Genomic DNA, 14,535 nt, shown 5'->3' on the forward strand with positions numbered 1-14,535 from the left:
CTTAGAGATTAGTGCAAGATTAAAGCAGGGAAAGATACAAATTAAACAGCGACAAAATCTGGTATATAGCCTTCAAAATAACAATGATCAGTATCTTCATTCAGATACATAAAGCTCTTATTCATATACAAGAACACACATGCTTCCATCATCTTCAGTGGTAGACACGATAAGTCGCAGTCTCATTGTTAGTGCCATTATTAGTGCTTCCCAATGAAAGAAACATCATCGAAAAACCTTAAAGTGTAGATAAAAACACAGGTCGCTCCTATTAAAAAATACTCAATATCCATTGAAGCTTACAGTACGTCTTGTATTGCTGTATATGTTGTTAAGAAATACTAGCTATTACTATGATACCTAGACCCTAATTGGAAGTGATATGTAGAGTACAGTACTCGCACCAGAACTGGTTTATCCATAAACTTAACCAAACGAAACCTGGCTTGCTAAATGCTATACAGCTGGTCAGGAAATTGTCAAACATCAAACATTGAGTAAATTTCTGTGAGCAAAAGGACAAAAACAAGGTTAAATAAGTTAGCTAATAATATACAGAAGGAAAAGATTATAGATGTAGATGAGTCAGATGGGTTCTTCTATGCATGCTCAGGGACCCCCACAAACATCTATCGCCAGGTAATCCTGACTTCAAAAAAGGTGCAAGTTCTGTGTTTTCAGCCACTTCTTCAGCAAGCAGTTTCCGCAAAAGCTCCATTGGCAGGCGGTGAAAAGAAAGCTTCAGCTCTGACGGCGAAGAGAACGGGAGGGGTCTCTCCCGTCCCGTCCGCTTCCTCTCCTCTTTCCTGGTCTCGTTTCCTCTCTCCTCGGGGAGCCAACCTGAATGTCTCCCTCTCTTTACACCACAGTGCTGACAGACGGGTCCGACAAGTTGAGTTGGCCCGTGATGTCAGTGGGTGGGTACTGCTGCAGAGGTGAAGAGAAATGGGGGGAAAGGAGACACATAACAGGATGTCATTTCTTGACAAAAGCAGCATCTGACAGCTTTTTTTTTAAAAATAATAATAAATTAATTTTGGTTTAAGAACGCCTGCGCTTCATTTCTGCGGCAATTTAGAAGCAGGAGGGTTCTCTAACCCCTCTCAGGCAAACCTCAGTTTTGTTGTTATTTTCTTTTAAGTTTGGATCCTTGTAATGCAGTTTGGTTGTGCCTGAGGAGGGCTAGTTGGGAGAAGACGTAAGGTCCTGAGAGTCTAGACAACAGCAAATTTGAATCATGCATCATTTTTTTTTTTTTTTTTTTTTAAGCCTTTCAACATGACTGGGTGATAATGTCGTGCCGTGGGTAAAACGGACAGCTCATTTATCTCCCCACAGTCATTTGTGTGCATGCAGACAGGCAGCTCCTCTAATTTTAGCAGCTCAGGCAGGGAAGACGAATTTTAGGCTGATTTCAAAGTGCTGTTGTGTCGGACTCTTATGTCCTGTCCCTGCTTCATTGTGCTTCTTTTAAAGCAGAGTGCGTTGAATTGTAGGCGTCTGCAGTGCTGAGAGGGGGAACAAGATCCCGATTCCATGGAGGTGCTTAGTTTCTATGGCAACAATGATTTTGCTTTTGAGTGAGTCTTTTCACTGTTTTTGTCTGACAGCAGTAAGCTAATTTTTTTACTATGCTGAGGTTGGGTTTTCTGCTAATGAGCAAAAATATCGAAACCCAGTGAAACAATAACTCATCAAACTTTGTAAATGTAGTCAAACACATTATAGTTAGAGCTATTAAAATACTTTTTTTTGTGGAGTTACCTCATATTTTGGAACGCAGTGAGACTGGGTGGAACAATAGACTTTTATACATAATGTTCTTTATAACCCAACTGATTTCCAACTTGCCAATCATTTCCCTGACTCAGCACTACGTTGGTAAAACCTGTTTCATAACACCCAGTGTGCAAGAAAACATGTTTTTTTGGTACAGTAAATGCATTACAAATTAATATTGTACAAATAAAGAATTGCAAACCCAAATCAGGAAAGATTTTTGCCTCAGTCTACCCATCTCATAGAGTATATTCTGTTCTTTTTATCTTTATCAATTAGCCAAGATCTTGGGATTTAAGTGCCCCTTGTTTTAAGATGATAGAGCCAATACATTCAAGCATATGAGCTTCGGAAGCTGTTATGATGCAGCTAACATGCTGACAGATGGGGCAACATCCAGACTGAATAGTAAAAAGTTTTCTAAAGAAACTGGAGTCAGAGTGGATGTCCCTCATCTCCGCAACCCGCAAGTTGCATCATCATATGTCTTACAGCCCCCTTTTGGGTCTCCTCATGTCTTGTACCTTGAGGACCTGTTAACAGTGCACCCTACTGGGGTCAAGTGGACCAGCAAAAGAGAGACACCTCATTGACATCACAACCACAGTTAATGCTTATTAAAGCTACTTATTCAATACATCTATGGTTATTCATCCTAATATGTGGCATTACTACAGAGATTATTTCTACTTCTTCCATTGTTGCTACATCTATGACAGTTACAGTAATCAGCATGCTTGCAGAGGGAGAGAGGAGCAGTGTGGCATGTGGGTGAGGGACACTGACACTCAAGTCCATTGATATCCATTAATATAAAAGAAGAACATTTATATAAAATCAAAAATAATGGTCAAGGACTGAAGATGGCAGATCTTTCAATTACAGCATCTATTTTTCATTACACTAAATCCTGTTTTATTTTTCGACTTCGAGCCATTTTTTTTTTTTTCCCACTAGGGCTTCCAAACCATATCCAAACCATCATACAGAGATATTAGCAATGGCGATTCCACTCTTCTTCTCTTCAAATGAGACCAATTCTATTGAGGCACCTCCAGGGGAGAGCAGAGGTGGTTTGTTTCAATGCCAAAACATCCATAAAAAAAGACAGTTAACACAAGAGAAAGAGAGAAAGACAGGAGATCAAATAAAAACATAGACAAAATTTTTTTTACTTCGAGGCCCGTTAGCTTAGCTGCCATTGGCTACATCTCCCCTGAGAAACCATTCAAAACAGTGTTAGTACAGAAGCCTTTCTGTGAAGGTCTCTGTCGCCAGAGATTATTGCTGTTTGTTTTTATTTTTATTTTAGAAGCCCATGCCAGATTCGGTCAGCAACCAGCTATGTCTGGCATAGCAGCTGGGCACAAATGACTGCAGGTCACTGGTTTGTCAGAGCACTCCAAGCTTGTGGAGTACAACCTCCCAACCGCAACGAACAAGGCTTTTCAACTGAACTGTGAAGGAATGGAGAAAACCTGACACTCTCATTGTGCTGCAACAAAGGAGTCAAGTAAAGCTATAGAGATGGTGTAAAACACGATTTAGAAAAAAAGAAGAGTTTGTATTTATGCTCGCCTTGTAACACAGTGAGAGTCTAAGGCTTCACAGAGTTTGTTGCCCATTAAAACTTAAAAGAAGACTTCACCACCTGGAAATATACCCTGAAAGAGGCATGCACAGGTCAGACCACAAGGACACTGAAAAATAAACAAGAATTATGACAAACAAAATATGACAAAGCAAAAAGGAATTTGATTAATAGAAATCCATGAGTGTAATCCTGAAATAGATATGTTGATAAATAAGACAACACATTAGTTTTCTTCTCAGGAGGACTGGCCATCATGACTACCTTGGAAATGGATTTTGTAAAAATGACAGAACACCAGCGCATGCTTTTCAAACCAAAAGCAAACCAACAGCGGCTGAAACCCAAACGGAGGAAGTGCGGGCGGGATTGGTGCAACGAAAGGTGGATATACAAAGGATCAAGCAGTCAAAAAGACAGGACGCAAACACAAATATACAAACACCAACACACGCTCATGTACAATACACACACACCACAACGCCACCAAATAGGACGCAATCGCCAGAATCCACGTCCAAACTAGAGGCACGGAGGAAGAGCAGCCCAAGACAAAACACCACTTGCAGACTGCTTGCTTTTGTTGCCCGACTCCTCCAGAAGCCACTAATCCCATCAAAACTCCCGAAAGCCCTGTACAACCCAAATTCAGAGCCCAGCTCCTGGCCTGGCCTGCCCTGAGTTCCTGCACTGATGCCCTCCGGCCTGTATAGGAGCTACAGATGCTATATTGGTGATGGGTGATCAATGGTGAACGGACAGACACGTGGCAGAGGCCGCGGAGTCGTGAGGAAATGGGGGAGTGGAATATGGGACTCTTTCGCGGTCGGATATGGGGATGTAGGCAGAGAGGACAGAGAACGAGAAAAGAGAGGGCTGAAAGTAGAGACAGAGGAGGAAAAGCAGAAGAAAAGGAAAGAGAGGGAGGAATAAACAAGGGAAGATGTTGCTTCTTTGTCTCCTTACCGTATCTTTGGAGGACCTACGTCTCTTGATGCTGGAGGCCAGGGTGGTACTGATGGACCTAAAAGAGGCTTTCTTTTTGGGGTCGGGCTCTGCTCTACCACTTTTCCTATCCTAAAATAAATATATGTAGAAACATTATTCATGTTCTCTGGCTGGGGTGATAACCGTGGTTTCAGTCTCACCCGTTCTCTCGTCCCACCATCACCACCACCACCACCCGCCACCCCAATAAATTACCGTATTTCATATTGTCTAAATAGAGGGAGGGTCCTTGTGAGAAAGACTACAGCACGTGGAAATGTAAAATGCACAAAGAGGGAGAAAGAAAGGGATAAAGCCTGTTAGATGTGAGAGTGGAAATAGTCCGTTCAGGCTGATATGACGGCATCTGCATTTTATGCAACATTATCACACTGGACTGTACAAGATGGCACAACAGTCCTCTAGAAATGTGCTGACACATTGACTCGGCCCCTAGAAATGCATTGAAATGAGTGATGACTAGTAAAGATGTCAGTGGGTGTGATACCTACGTTACGCTACTTTAACCATCTAAAATGTTCTACCTGTACGCTCGCTATAGCCTGAACACACACTTTACAGTTATAAGTTCCTCAACTCAACAGGAAAGCAATCTTGAATTAAAAAAGGATCAACTAAACATGCCACATATGACTTTGCAAAATATTTAAAATCTATGATTCTGACACAGGTCAGAGTACATTCCTGCCAAAAAAAAAGAAAGGAAAAAGAAAAGCAGTTTTAACCATGTACTCAGAAGATGGCGAGCCAATTTGGTGCCCTCCCTCCCTCATACCATTAGTGCCCAAAAGCTACTCTCAGCACAATAAATGCGTGTTTGTGTGCAAAAAAAAACAACAAAACAACTCATATTAAGGTATTCTTACATCCTGAGTCTCTAGAGAGGAAGAGGGCTGCATAGGGGAAGAAAAGAAAAATAAAATAAATTTCCATCCAGTTGATCGTTATTACTTTAAAGATGATCCTTAAGCAAAAGGCAAGGGAACCAAAAAGGTTGGATATTCAAAAGAAAAAAAAAAAAAAAAAAAAAAAAAAAACTAGCAAAGCAAACATCCACATCCAAAGCCAGGCAGGTAAAAAAGGTAAAGAAGCTACGGTATCAGAAGCCACTAAAATGCATATCAAAGAGGGAAAACAACAGCGACAAAATTCAGTAATTAAAGCCCATTTAAAGTCATTATACCTTAAAGTGGTATAATGGAAATTCACCCCACACACAAGGGAATGGGATGGAGAATGAGATGGAGTGCAAGAAAAAAAAGGTTTGAGAAGGAATGGTTGCCTACTATTGCTGCAAAACAATATTCTTACTGTAAGTTAAACTGCAAAAAAGGAAAGTTGTTTATGTTTGACTTCATGACCAGAGAGGATGGAGGCTAAAAGATGATACTTTTAAAAAGAAAGCCTTCTAAGATGGATTCTAGTAAAGTATAAGTGGAGGATGAGTGAGAAGTTGCCAGGAGGGAGGCCCTTTGGGTGGGCGGGGCAGTGTGGTGTGAATTTCAACATGCCAAAACTTTTTATGGATGGAGGGAAGGAATAAAGGGGCTAAACATAGAATAAGTAAACACAAAACAAATAGCATGACAAATCAACCCTGGCCAGCACTGGCCCAGCAGTACATCCTTTTTCATCAGGTCACATGACAAGGCTCTTTTAGGGTACATTTGTACCACCCATCTCCCTGCCATCCAACCCCCTGATGACAGGATATCAGGTGGAGAGCAGGCGTTAGCTGGCGTGGAGTATAGGTGAAAGCTGGCAGAGGAGTGATTGGTGCACATCACTCGTTCTTAGTGCAGGTTATAGTAAATAAAATGTTTTTCCTGTTGGAAGATGACATTTCATGTTAGTAAATGGTGAAAGTCAGCCTGTGTAAAAAGCGCGTCTAACTGGTTTTGTCTTGGTTGTGGAAAAATCTATGCCCAAGTGACGTCACTTGTCTTCTTTTGATCTTGACCTTCCCTCATTCCTTACACGTCTGAGACTGCAGGATTGCAGTCTGGTCGCTCTGAGCCCTGATGAGGTGCTGCGTGTGCACAGTCCCGGCCATGCAGGGCATGCTGGACCATCTGATGAAGCGTGGCATGGGACTTGGACAGTGTACAGAAGCCACCTGTTTCACGCTGGAAACAAGTGAGCCGCCGCAGTGCATTGTCATTATACATTATCATTATCATCGTCATGGAACAGGGTCTCCGACACTTTGTTTTCATCCCAAACTGACACCAGTTTCAGTACTTTTCAGACAGTGCACCTCTGAATAACATCTGTTTTAAAAAGGGAAAGCTAAAAGCTGGACGTGTAGCCTCCCAGTGATGTAGTGGTGAACCAAATCTGACAGCAAGAAGGATCACACTAAAACAAATCAGTAGCTTTAAGTTGAACATATAGCGCTATAAATCTGTATGATGTAAATTTATAGAACACATCATAGTTATTAGCATTAAGAGTAAGTTGCTAAACAAGTACATAAAAACAAAGTACGTAAGTAAGTAAGAACATATATTAAGCCTACCTAATTCGTACCAGAACCTATGTTATTGGTCAATATGAACTCATTATTGATATATTAGCATTAGCATCGATGTTGAGAGGCATGCAAAAATAAATCATAGACGATGGGAAAAATTTAAATTCTGCATTTTTAATCATATAATGGTTCCAGTTTTAATACGTATTTTAATTCCTTTTAAATTTGGATTAATTTCCTGAAAAGTGCAATCAAAATTTCATTGAAATTTACTGCATTTACTGTTAAGCAATTTTCAGACATGGTATCCATAATATCGCAGTAGAACTTACAAACACTGGTTTCCCTCATGTAAAAGTTCCGTAATTTTATTCAAACATGACAGGACTGGTACGGAGAAAGCTAAAATGCTCACGTGATAATTTTCATCTCTGTACGCCTTGTTGGTTAAGGATGTTGTACAAACTGGCATCTCTCACAGTCCTGTCAAGCTATCTTGTTAGCTGGTGCTTGGCAAAGAGAGAGAGCAGTTGTCTGATTTCGGAGTCAGTCTAATTTTTAAGAAAGAATTGTAGCTGAAGAAGTTTAGAATTTTTTTTTTTTAAGCTTTAGACACTTTAGTTTGAACTCTGCAATAAAGGCACAGCTTTTTAAGACAGCATAATATTGTGCGTACTTCTACGTTAGCATGAATGCATTCAGCTCAGACTTTAGCTGGAAATGTTCGTGCGACCCAGTAAGATTGCTGTCATGACTTCTAAAATCTGCAATAGCTGATTACTTGGCCACTTGGGAGCAGCAGAAACAAGCTGTGAACACGAAACGTACATATTATCACTTTTTAAGTTGATGTGGTGATTCAGTTAAGCGAACAGTTGCCCATTTACTTGTACAGCAGATACAGAGCAATGTTAGTATCTGTTTGGAGTTGTGTTTCTGCTGACGTGATGAATGTAAGTCCAATATTCATTCTCTGTAGCTCTGCTTTGGTCTCTACCAACTCCTCCTCCTTCTGTGCTGGACAGTCAGTTTTTAAAACTTTTTTGCTGGAAACAGAAAGTGCCCGCCCTAGCTGAAAATAATGCTACACTCAATTATTACACGTCTATTATAAAAAAGATTACAGTACAATTGGCATGGCTAGACGCTAACCATTACATATAATACTTTGCATATTGTAAATTATAAATTTAGATCATAAGGATTAAATTAGCTTTATAAGCCAGCTAAATTCTCTTACCTGGATATAAATATGTATTAACTGAGATTAAGTAGGTCTACCCACTCCACATCTCTGTGGCTACAGTTCCTTAAAGCTGGACTCTCTAGGGCATGCAATTCTAACAATATATGCACCTTCATTTCGTATGGTAGTTAATTAACTTATATTTTGAGGGTTTTTGAGCATTAACAGCATGTAGAGATAATGTCAGCCTGCAGAGGATGATGAGCTTACTATGTGAACAGATTTTGGTTAGTCAGAAGTGCACGTCCTGCGAGATTACATCCATGTGTTGAAAGGTAGGTGGGTGAACAGTACTACACAGTGCTTTGCATAATACACCAACCTGAGGCAGTATAAGCACATAATTACATTCAAACACATATACAAGCAGTCAAAATGATGCCAACAATGGGACTCCATGTTTAAGTGCTTGCCATACTAAGGAAGGAGGAGGTCACATAAACTGTGAACTTAGATTTTCCACCGTGTTGAGTTTGTGTCCTACACAACCAAGTTGTCATTTTTAATTTATGAAAATTAGATCACGGTGAGTAATCAAATCAGGGCACCCAAACAGTATGAATAATATCCTGAATAACATTCACGCAGATCAGAACAAATTGTATTAGTTTGACTCTGTGGGCTCCCTCTGTGCTCCTTGCATGAGCACCAATTACAGCGGTTATAGTTAGAGCAGTGAAGATTGTGTGCGTCCTTTTTTTTAGCTCTAGGGCCAACAGTGACGGTCGATGAGCAAAATGAGCATGCATGAGCTGTCTTTGTTCAGCGGTGCAGAGAAATCAGCGTGATCATCACTAACATGGATGTAAAACGTGCTGGTCTATGGGCAGCTTAGTGTGCCCCTCTCCTTTCTCAGTGATGCCCCCCTGCATGCATTCGCCTGCTGTATGCACCTAGAGAATGTACATCCATATGAGGACACTCACAACAGTTACATACAATAGTCAGATCAATGGCAGACACTCTCAGAAGGACGTTGATTTGCTGAGGCACTTGTGATTTTATACCGTACCTTCTTCCAGCCCTGCTGTCGCTATTCAGCAGGGCCAAACACTGAGTTTTGGTTCAAGGCTTACAGAGAGGCAGCAGACAGACTGCCAGGGCCACATCACAGACTCACAGTGTGACTGGACATCGAATGTTGAGCTCTCCAAGCCATCCAATCAGGGAGTGAAACCATAAAGAATAAAGGAAAAGAGGGTGTGTGGGTGGAGGAGGGGTGCTCAAAATCTCCAATACTTCACAGCCACATTATTTGCAGTGGAGTACAGGGGCAAATCATGTTCTTCAGTTGAGTGGAGAAGCGTATTGCTTGATTGTGTCTAAAAGGGTTGATTCGCTCAAATTTAAAAAAAAAAAAATACAATTCTCTCATTTGCATTTGGTATCTCACCATGCAGATGGCTTTGAGCCACAAATGAAGTTCCGTTCACCTCCATTTCATGGGTTCGGTTTGGATATGTCAGACTCCCAACACATAAACCAAAACTATCTCCATGGCTAAACACCACAAGAACAATAAGAAAAATATGTCCTTTTTAAATTTGGGAGAACTGACCCTTTAAACTGATGCCATTGTGTTGCATGAAGCCTCTGGCATGCACGTTTTATACTCTTACTTGGTGTCTGTATTTATGTACGCACATGTATGAACTGTATATATGTATGGACACAACAGTGGATAAGGAGACATAGTGTGCACTGTAGCGTGACACTTTGCAGTTATGCTGACAATACTGGGAGAGTCACTGCTGTGTGATTGTGCCAGGGCATTGATTTTACTCCTTATGCTCTATTAGTATTGATAGCCCCTGGCTGCTGTTAGTATTGCCGCCAGTGATGATGCAATCAAAGTGCATCAACCATGAAGTAATCGCTGTTGTTATTGTTTTTAAGATGTTTCTGGCAGGACATTTGTTTCTTTTCGTGGGCTTTCCATGTCCACATCATCTGACCCTATGAAGTGCATAAGCCCCGCAGCAGCTTGGAACTACTAGTTCATGCCATGGACATGGAAGGTGAAGATTTATTCAGATGTCCATCATGTTAGAGGGTCACAAGGCTAATTATCTTATTGTTACTCTAGCAGCAAGAGGTGATATGGAGATTGAAATGGCCCTGCTAATTAATTACATACTAATGAGGGGGTCCCAGGCACCGCTTGACTTCCAGAGGCCTCCTTACTCTCCTGGGGGCACACACAAGAGACACGGGCGCTGTTGGCCTCTCGGGACTCTTAGGACCCACTGGGTGGCCACTTACAGTACATGAAGACATCAGAGATCATGGTTTCTCATATGGTGATCTAACGGTCTGGTCACCACTGATGAAAATTAAAAGCTCCTATAGGGGCTGAGAGACAGAAATCCCTCATGGGGGTCTTTGCTGGCTCTCTTGCATCCCAGTTTTGTCCCTTCCACCCTGGTTGTGAGCGGGCAGAGGGGATCGTTCCTACCTGCAGGTTCTTCCTCCAAACATTGACGGCCGCAAAGGCCAGCTGCATCTGCTTCCTGCGGGCGTCTTTATGGCGCTTGTAGGCGATTTCGATGAAGATGAGGAAGATCCCTGCTGCTATACCTCCAGCCACGAGCATGAAGACCCCTTTACGAAACAGACAGATGAACAGAAACAGAGCAGAGGTGGAGATGTGTGAGCTGGTGGTTTACAACTCCGCTGCTCCCACTGAGTATGAATGCATGGTCTGCCCTTTCATGCCCAGTGGTCACCCCTCTATTTTCAACCAGCTCCTACTGACGACGGTGGCTGCAAACCACACAATAGTAGAAGACCACAACCGCACAAAGCCACAGCACAAGATTCCGTACGGCACACTTCCACAGAGCACCCACGCCGACACTAAAACAACGATTTTGTAAAGGTATTGGACAAAAAAGGGCTACAGTACCTTACCACTGCAGTTTTTGTCCAATCACTTTTTTAACGCTTTCTCTACGCCATAAGGACCATACCTGCCATGTTTTCAAAGGTGAGTGTGGCTGGGGCATTGCTCCTTGAGTCACACTCCTGGTATCTCACCCAGGTTTTATCTAGGTCTTCCATGAAGCCGTTCTCATGAGAACTGCAGGGGGTTGGGGGTGGTGGGGAGAGAGGTGACAAAGTTAATACACGCCGCAATGACGGAATATTCGAGCCGCTTAATCCCGGGTAGCAGGTGTAGTGACAAACAGACGTAAACTCGACAGACACAAACAGACATAGAGGGCAGGAGAGGGGAGATACAGAGAGAGTAGATGTGACATAAGGCAATGTATTGGGAGGCTATAAATGGTCAATACGTGACCGTGAAATCATATTGATAAGAAACAAAAAAAAGTCATACGAGTAATGCAGCTTCGGCTGGGACAGACCTGAGAATGGCCAGGGACACATTCTGTTTCCAGGGGCTGTCCTTGCGCATGCCTATGCCAAAGCCCGAACGGAAAAACAGCTCTCCCGTGGTCACCAGGTCGCACTTCTGCGAGGCTTCAAACTCCAGCACCGCAGAGTCCCAGATGAAAGCATGCAGCTTGCTGTGGGGGAGGGGGAGGGAGGAGGAGGAGGAAGGAGGGAGGAGGAGGAGGAGGGGAAGGAGGGGTTACGGTGCAACAGTACAATGATTTACATACACATTTACGGCTCCCACCCTTCTCTCTCTCGCACACCAGATCGTGTGTGTCATTCAGCGTTTACCAGCAATCTCTACCGTTGCTTATGGCCCAAATGAAATCCAATGCCAGATGGGAGAGGGCGCGTCCCCCATTGGATTCCCCCCATCTCAAAGAGGTTCGTCTGGGTACAACCTGAAAAAGGGTGCTCCTCGACGCAACGTTAGCTCAACCTCACACTGTTGTCAGTGCTGTTGACACGTCCACAACTGCTGCTGTCCCTGGATGTCTGTTTTGGCTGGGTGATGGGCCTGGATCAGAGGGAATGCCGCAGTAACTCCTGCTGCTTCCACCTGGTCCGGAGGTCCATGCCCCCCCCACCCCCACCCCGGGCTGACTCGACTGGCCCTGATCTGTGTGCCTGACAGGTCGAGCAGCCGGCCGACCCGTGCCCTGGTCGGCCCGGCCTGGCCGAGACTCACTTGTCGCGCACGGCCTGGATAGCCTCGGCGGCACTCTCATAGTTGTGCTTCTCCATGTGGCGGTACATGGTGCTAAGCTCCACCTGCCGCCGGAAGTAGATGTCCACGGAGCTCTGCTTCACCGTGGCGTAGATGAACTTGTCTGATGGGTTTCTCAGCTGCACAGAGAGACGAGGACAAGACAGTTGAGTGATGATTACTCATTTTAGATTCATAAAAATAAAATGTAAATGCTGTTTGGACATGGTCGTAAAACCATACTCTGTACACACCCTCGGGTCATTGATGCCGGTGATGCGCTCCTCAGGCCGGTCCAACACCAGGAAGGCAGCCAGATTGGCAGTATAAGAAGCCACAATGATCATAGCAAAGCCGGCCCACACCATACCCAGGATTCTCGCTGAGAAGCTGCGTGGTGCACCTGTGTGGTGAGTTCAATTTTTAACCTTTCAGCTCAGTCATTTTCTATTTTAAATCAGATTAGTAAGGTCGAGTAGTAGCCTCGACACCTCCACTTCCGTTAACTAACAGTTCTGCCACTCAGTATTGCTAACCCTGCCACCTCTGTTATTACTACTACAGTTACAACTACTACTACAAATAATAATGAAAAGGATTATGAACTCATACTGTATATGACAGTAAATTATTATCTCGTCTACTCAATTTGAATGGACTTTACAACAAAACCTAGAACTAAAGAAATGACCAAAATACAACGCACTAAAAATATCAGACAATCAAGTCATTCTTTACAAAATGTCATCCTCAAAGAAAAACTCCACATTCAGGCAGCACCTGGAGCCACAACCACCTTCTTTTACAACTACAAAACTGTGTAAAAATCAAAGTACTCAACAACATTACAGTGTTCTGGGAAAAGGGGAACATTAACTGCTCAGTAAGTGATAATATGCAAATTTTCATTAATGACTTTCTTCTTTTTCTTATTGGGTTTGTCTCACCTTCTCCTATTCCAGAGTTCAGCAACACTCCCCAGGAGAACCACATAGCAGATGATAAGGTGAGGGCATCTTCTTCTTCTTCTTCACTGTTTACTTTAAATCTTCCAAATGGGCTAGAGTGGAGAAATTGGGAGGGTTGCAGGAGATAAAATGAGAAATCGCTGAGAACCTGCAGAAGGAAAAACCCTGGCAACCCCAGGCAGGGAAGGGAACTGAACATGAGCAAGCAAAGCAAGAGGGAGACAAAGTCCACAGAAAGAAAGCAGACAAAGACGGTGGCACAGAGACAGAGCAGTGGGATGGTTGGAGCCAATCTTCCCCTCTGTCTGCCTTCGTGTCCGCACTAAGGGAAGATCCGCAGCGCTCAGGAGTGCATGAACACACATTTGCCTGCACACTGATTCAGTCATGAATACACATAAGCACACACATGGGCACACACAGGTCCCCCTTGTACCTGAACCGGTCTAGTAGGTAAAGCATCACCGCCACCACATGCACCGATAGACCCACCAGCAGCCACAGTGTACTTTGGAATGGCTGCATGAACGAGTCCAGTGTACTGCGAGGAATTTCCTGAAAACACACAGTGCAGTTGGTAATCGATTGATAATGAACAACTTTGATTACCTTATTTTTGCACATTATAGACAAACATAAAGGAAAATACTAGTCTGTTTCCAAGTTTATCTCCTTGTACATTTTACATTCTTGCTGTACAGTTTTAAGAGTTTTGTAATTTTCCTCCATAACAATGGACAAAAATGAATGCAGATTCACTGTCCATTGTGAGGGATTACACAGGTCACAGAAATCATAGACATAGAAATGAATGAAAACGAATGGATGCCTGGGCCGATAGAAAAAATTCAAATTTAAAAGCATATGTAGCATAGCATTATTTGCAAAATGATCAGGTGTAATGTAAAGTATAAATGGTTTGCAGTAAATTGGCTAAAACATGCACCAACACTGGTATGATCCTTAAAAAAGAGGTAGTGTTAGAGCAGAAACCATGGTTCCTGCGTGTAGATTCACGCCTTACTTGATAACTATTTTCAGATGAATGATAAATCAAATGGTTGCATGTATCTTTGTGTTGTCATTAACCGTTGATATTGCTCACTATATTATCTTTTACATATGTGAAAACGCTGCTCTCCACCTAAGGTAAAATGATTAGGATGGTATCTGTGCTTTTCTAATACACATTCTCAGCTTCTTCACTGTGTTGCCTCGTGTTTGTGCTGTAGAAAACAAGGTATAAAATAACATGTTGTCTGTATTTGGGATTTGTGATACGGTAGATGTACAAGGGATAAAAACTGCCTGAGTGGGTAGGTGATTACACAACAGGACAATACATGTAACTCCCCAGTGGTTGTT

The 14,535-nt window shown here is 42.7% G+C and overlaps 1 protein-coding gene across 3 annotated transcripts in view; it reads right to left on the reverse strand.

Moving 5' to 3' along the window:
* Window positions 1–858: 858 nt before the first annotated feature.
* grin1a (glutamate receptor, ionotropic, N-methyl D-aspartate 1a) overlaps window positions 859–14,535 on the reverse strand; it is a 32,840-nt gene continuing 19,163 nt past the window's right edge. For 2 of the 3 annotated variants that reach the window (XM_040157654.1, XM_040157653.1), the window contains 8 exons: window positions 13,607–13,725; window positions 13,150–13,262; window positions 12,457–12,605; window positions 12,185–12,342; window positions 11,466–11,627; window positions 11,067–11,176; window positions 10,553–10,698; window positions 859–927 (listed from right to left, as the gene is read on the reverse strand). In XM_040157654.1, the coding sequence (XP_040013588.1) occupies window positions 859–927; window positions 10,553–10,698; window positions 11,067–11,176; window positions 11,466–11,627; window positions 12,185–12,342; window positions 12,457–12,605; window positions 13,150–13,262; window positions 13,607–13,725 (1,026 nt within the window). Of the gene's footprint in view, window positions 928–4,336; window positions 4,448–10,552; window positions 10,699–11,066; window positions 11,177–11,465; window positions 11,628–12,184; window positions 12,343–12,456; window positions 12,606–13,149; window positions 13,263–13,606; window positions 13,726–14,535 lie in introns of all 3 variants that reach the window. The other variant, XM_040157652.1, reaches the window with a different exon arrangement.

The sequence above is a fragment of the Xiphias gladius genome, chromosome 20 (genome assembly GCF_016859285.1).
Source record: "Xiphias gladius isolate SHS-SW01 ecotype Sanya breed wild chromosome 20, ASM1685928v1, whole genome shotgun sequence".
Classification (NCBI taxonomy): Eukaryota; Metazoa; Chordata; class Actinopteri; order Istiophoriformes; family Xiphiidae; genus Xiphias; species Xiphias gladius.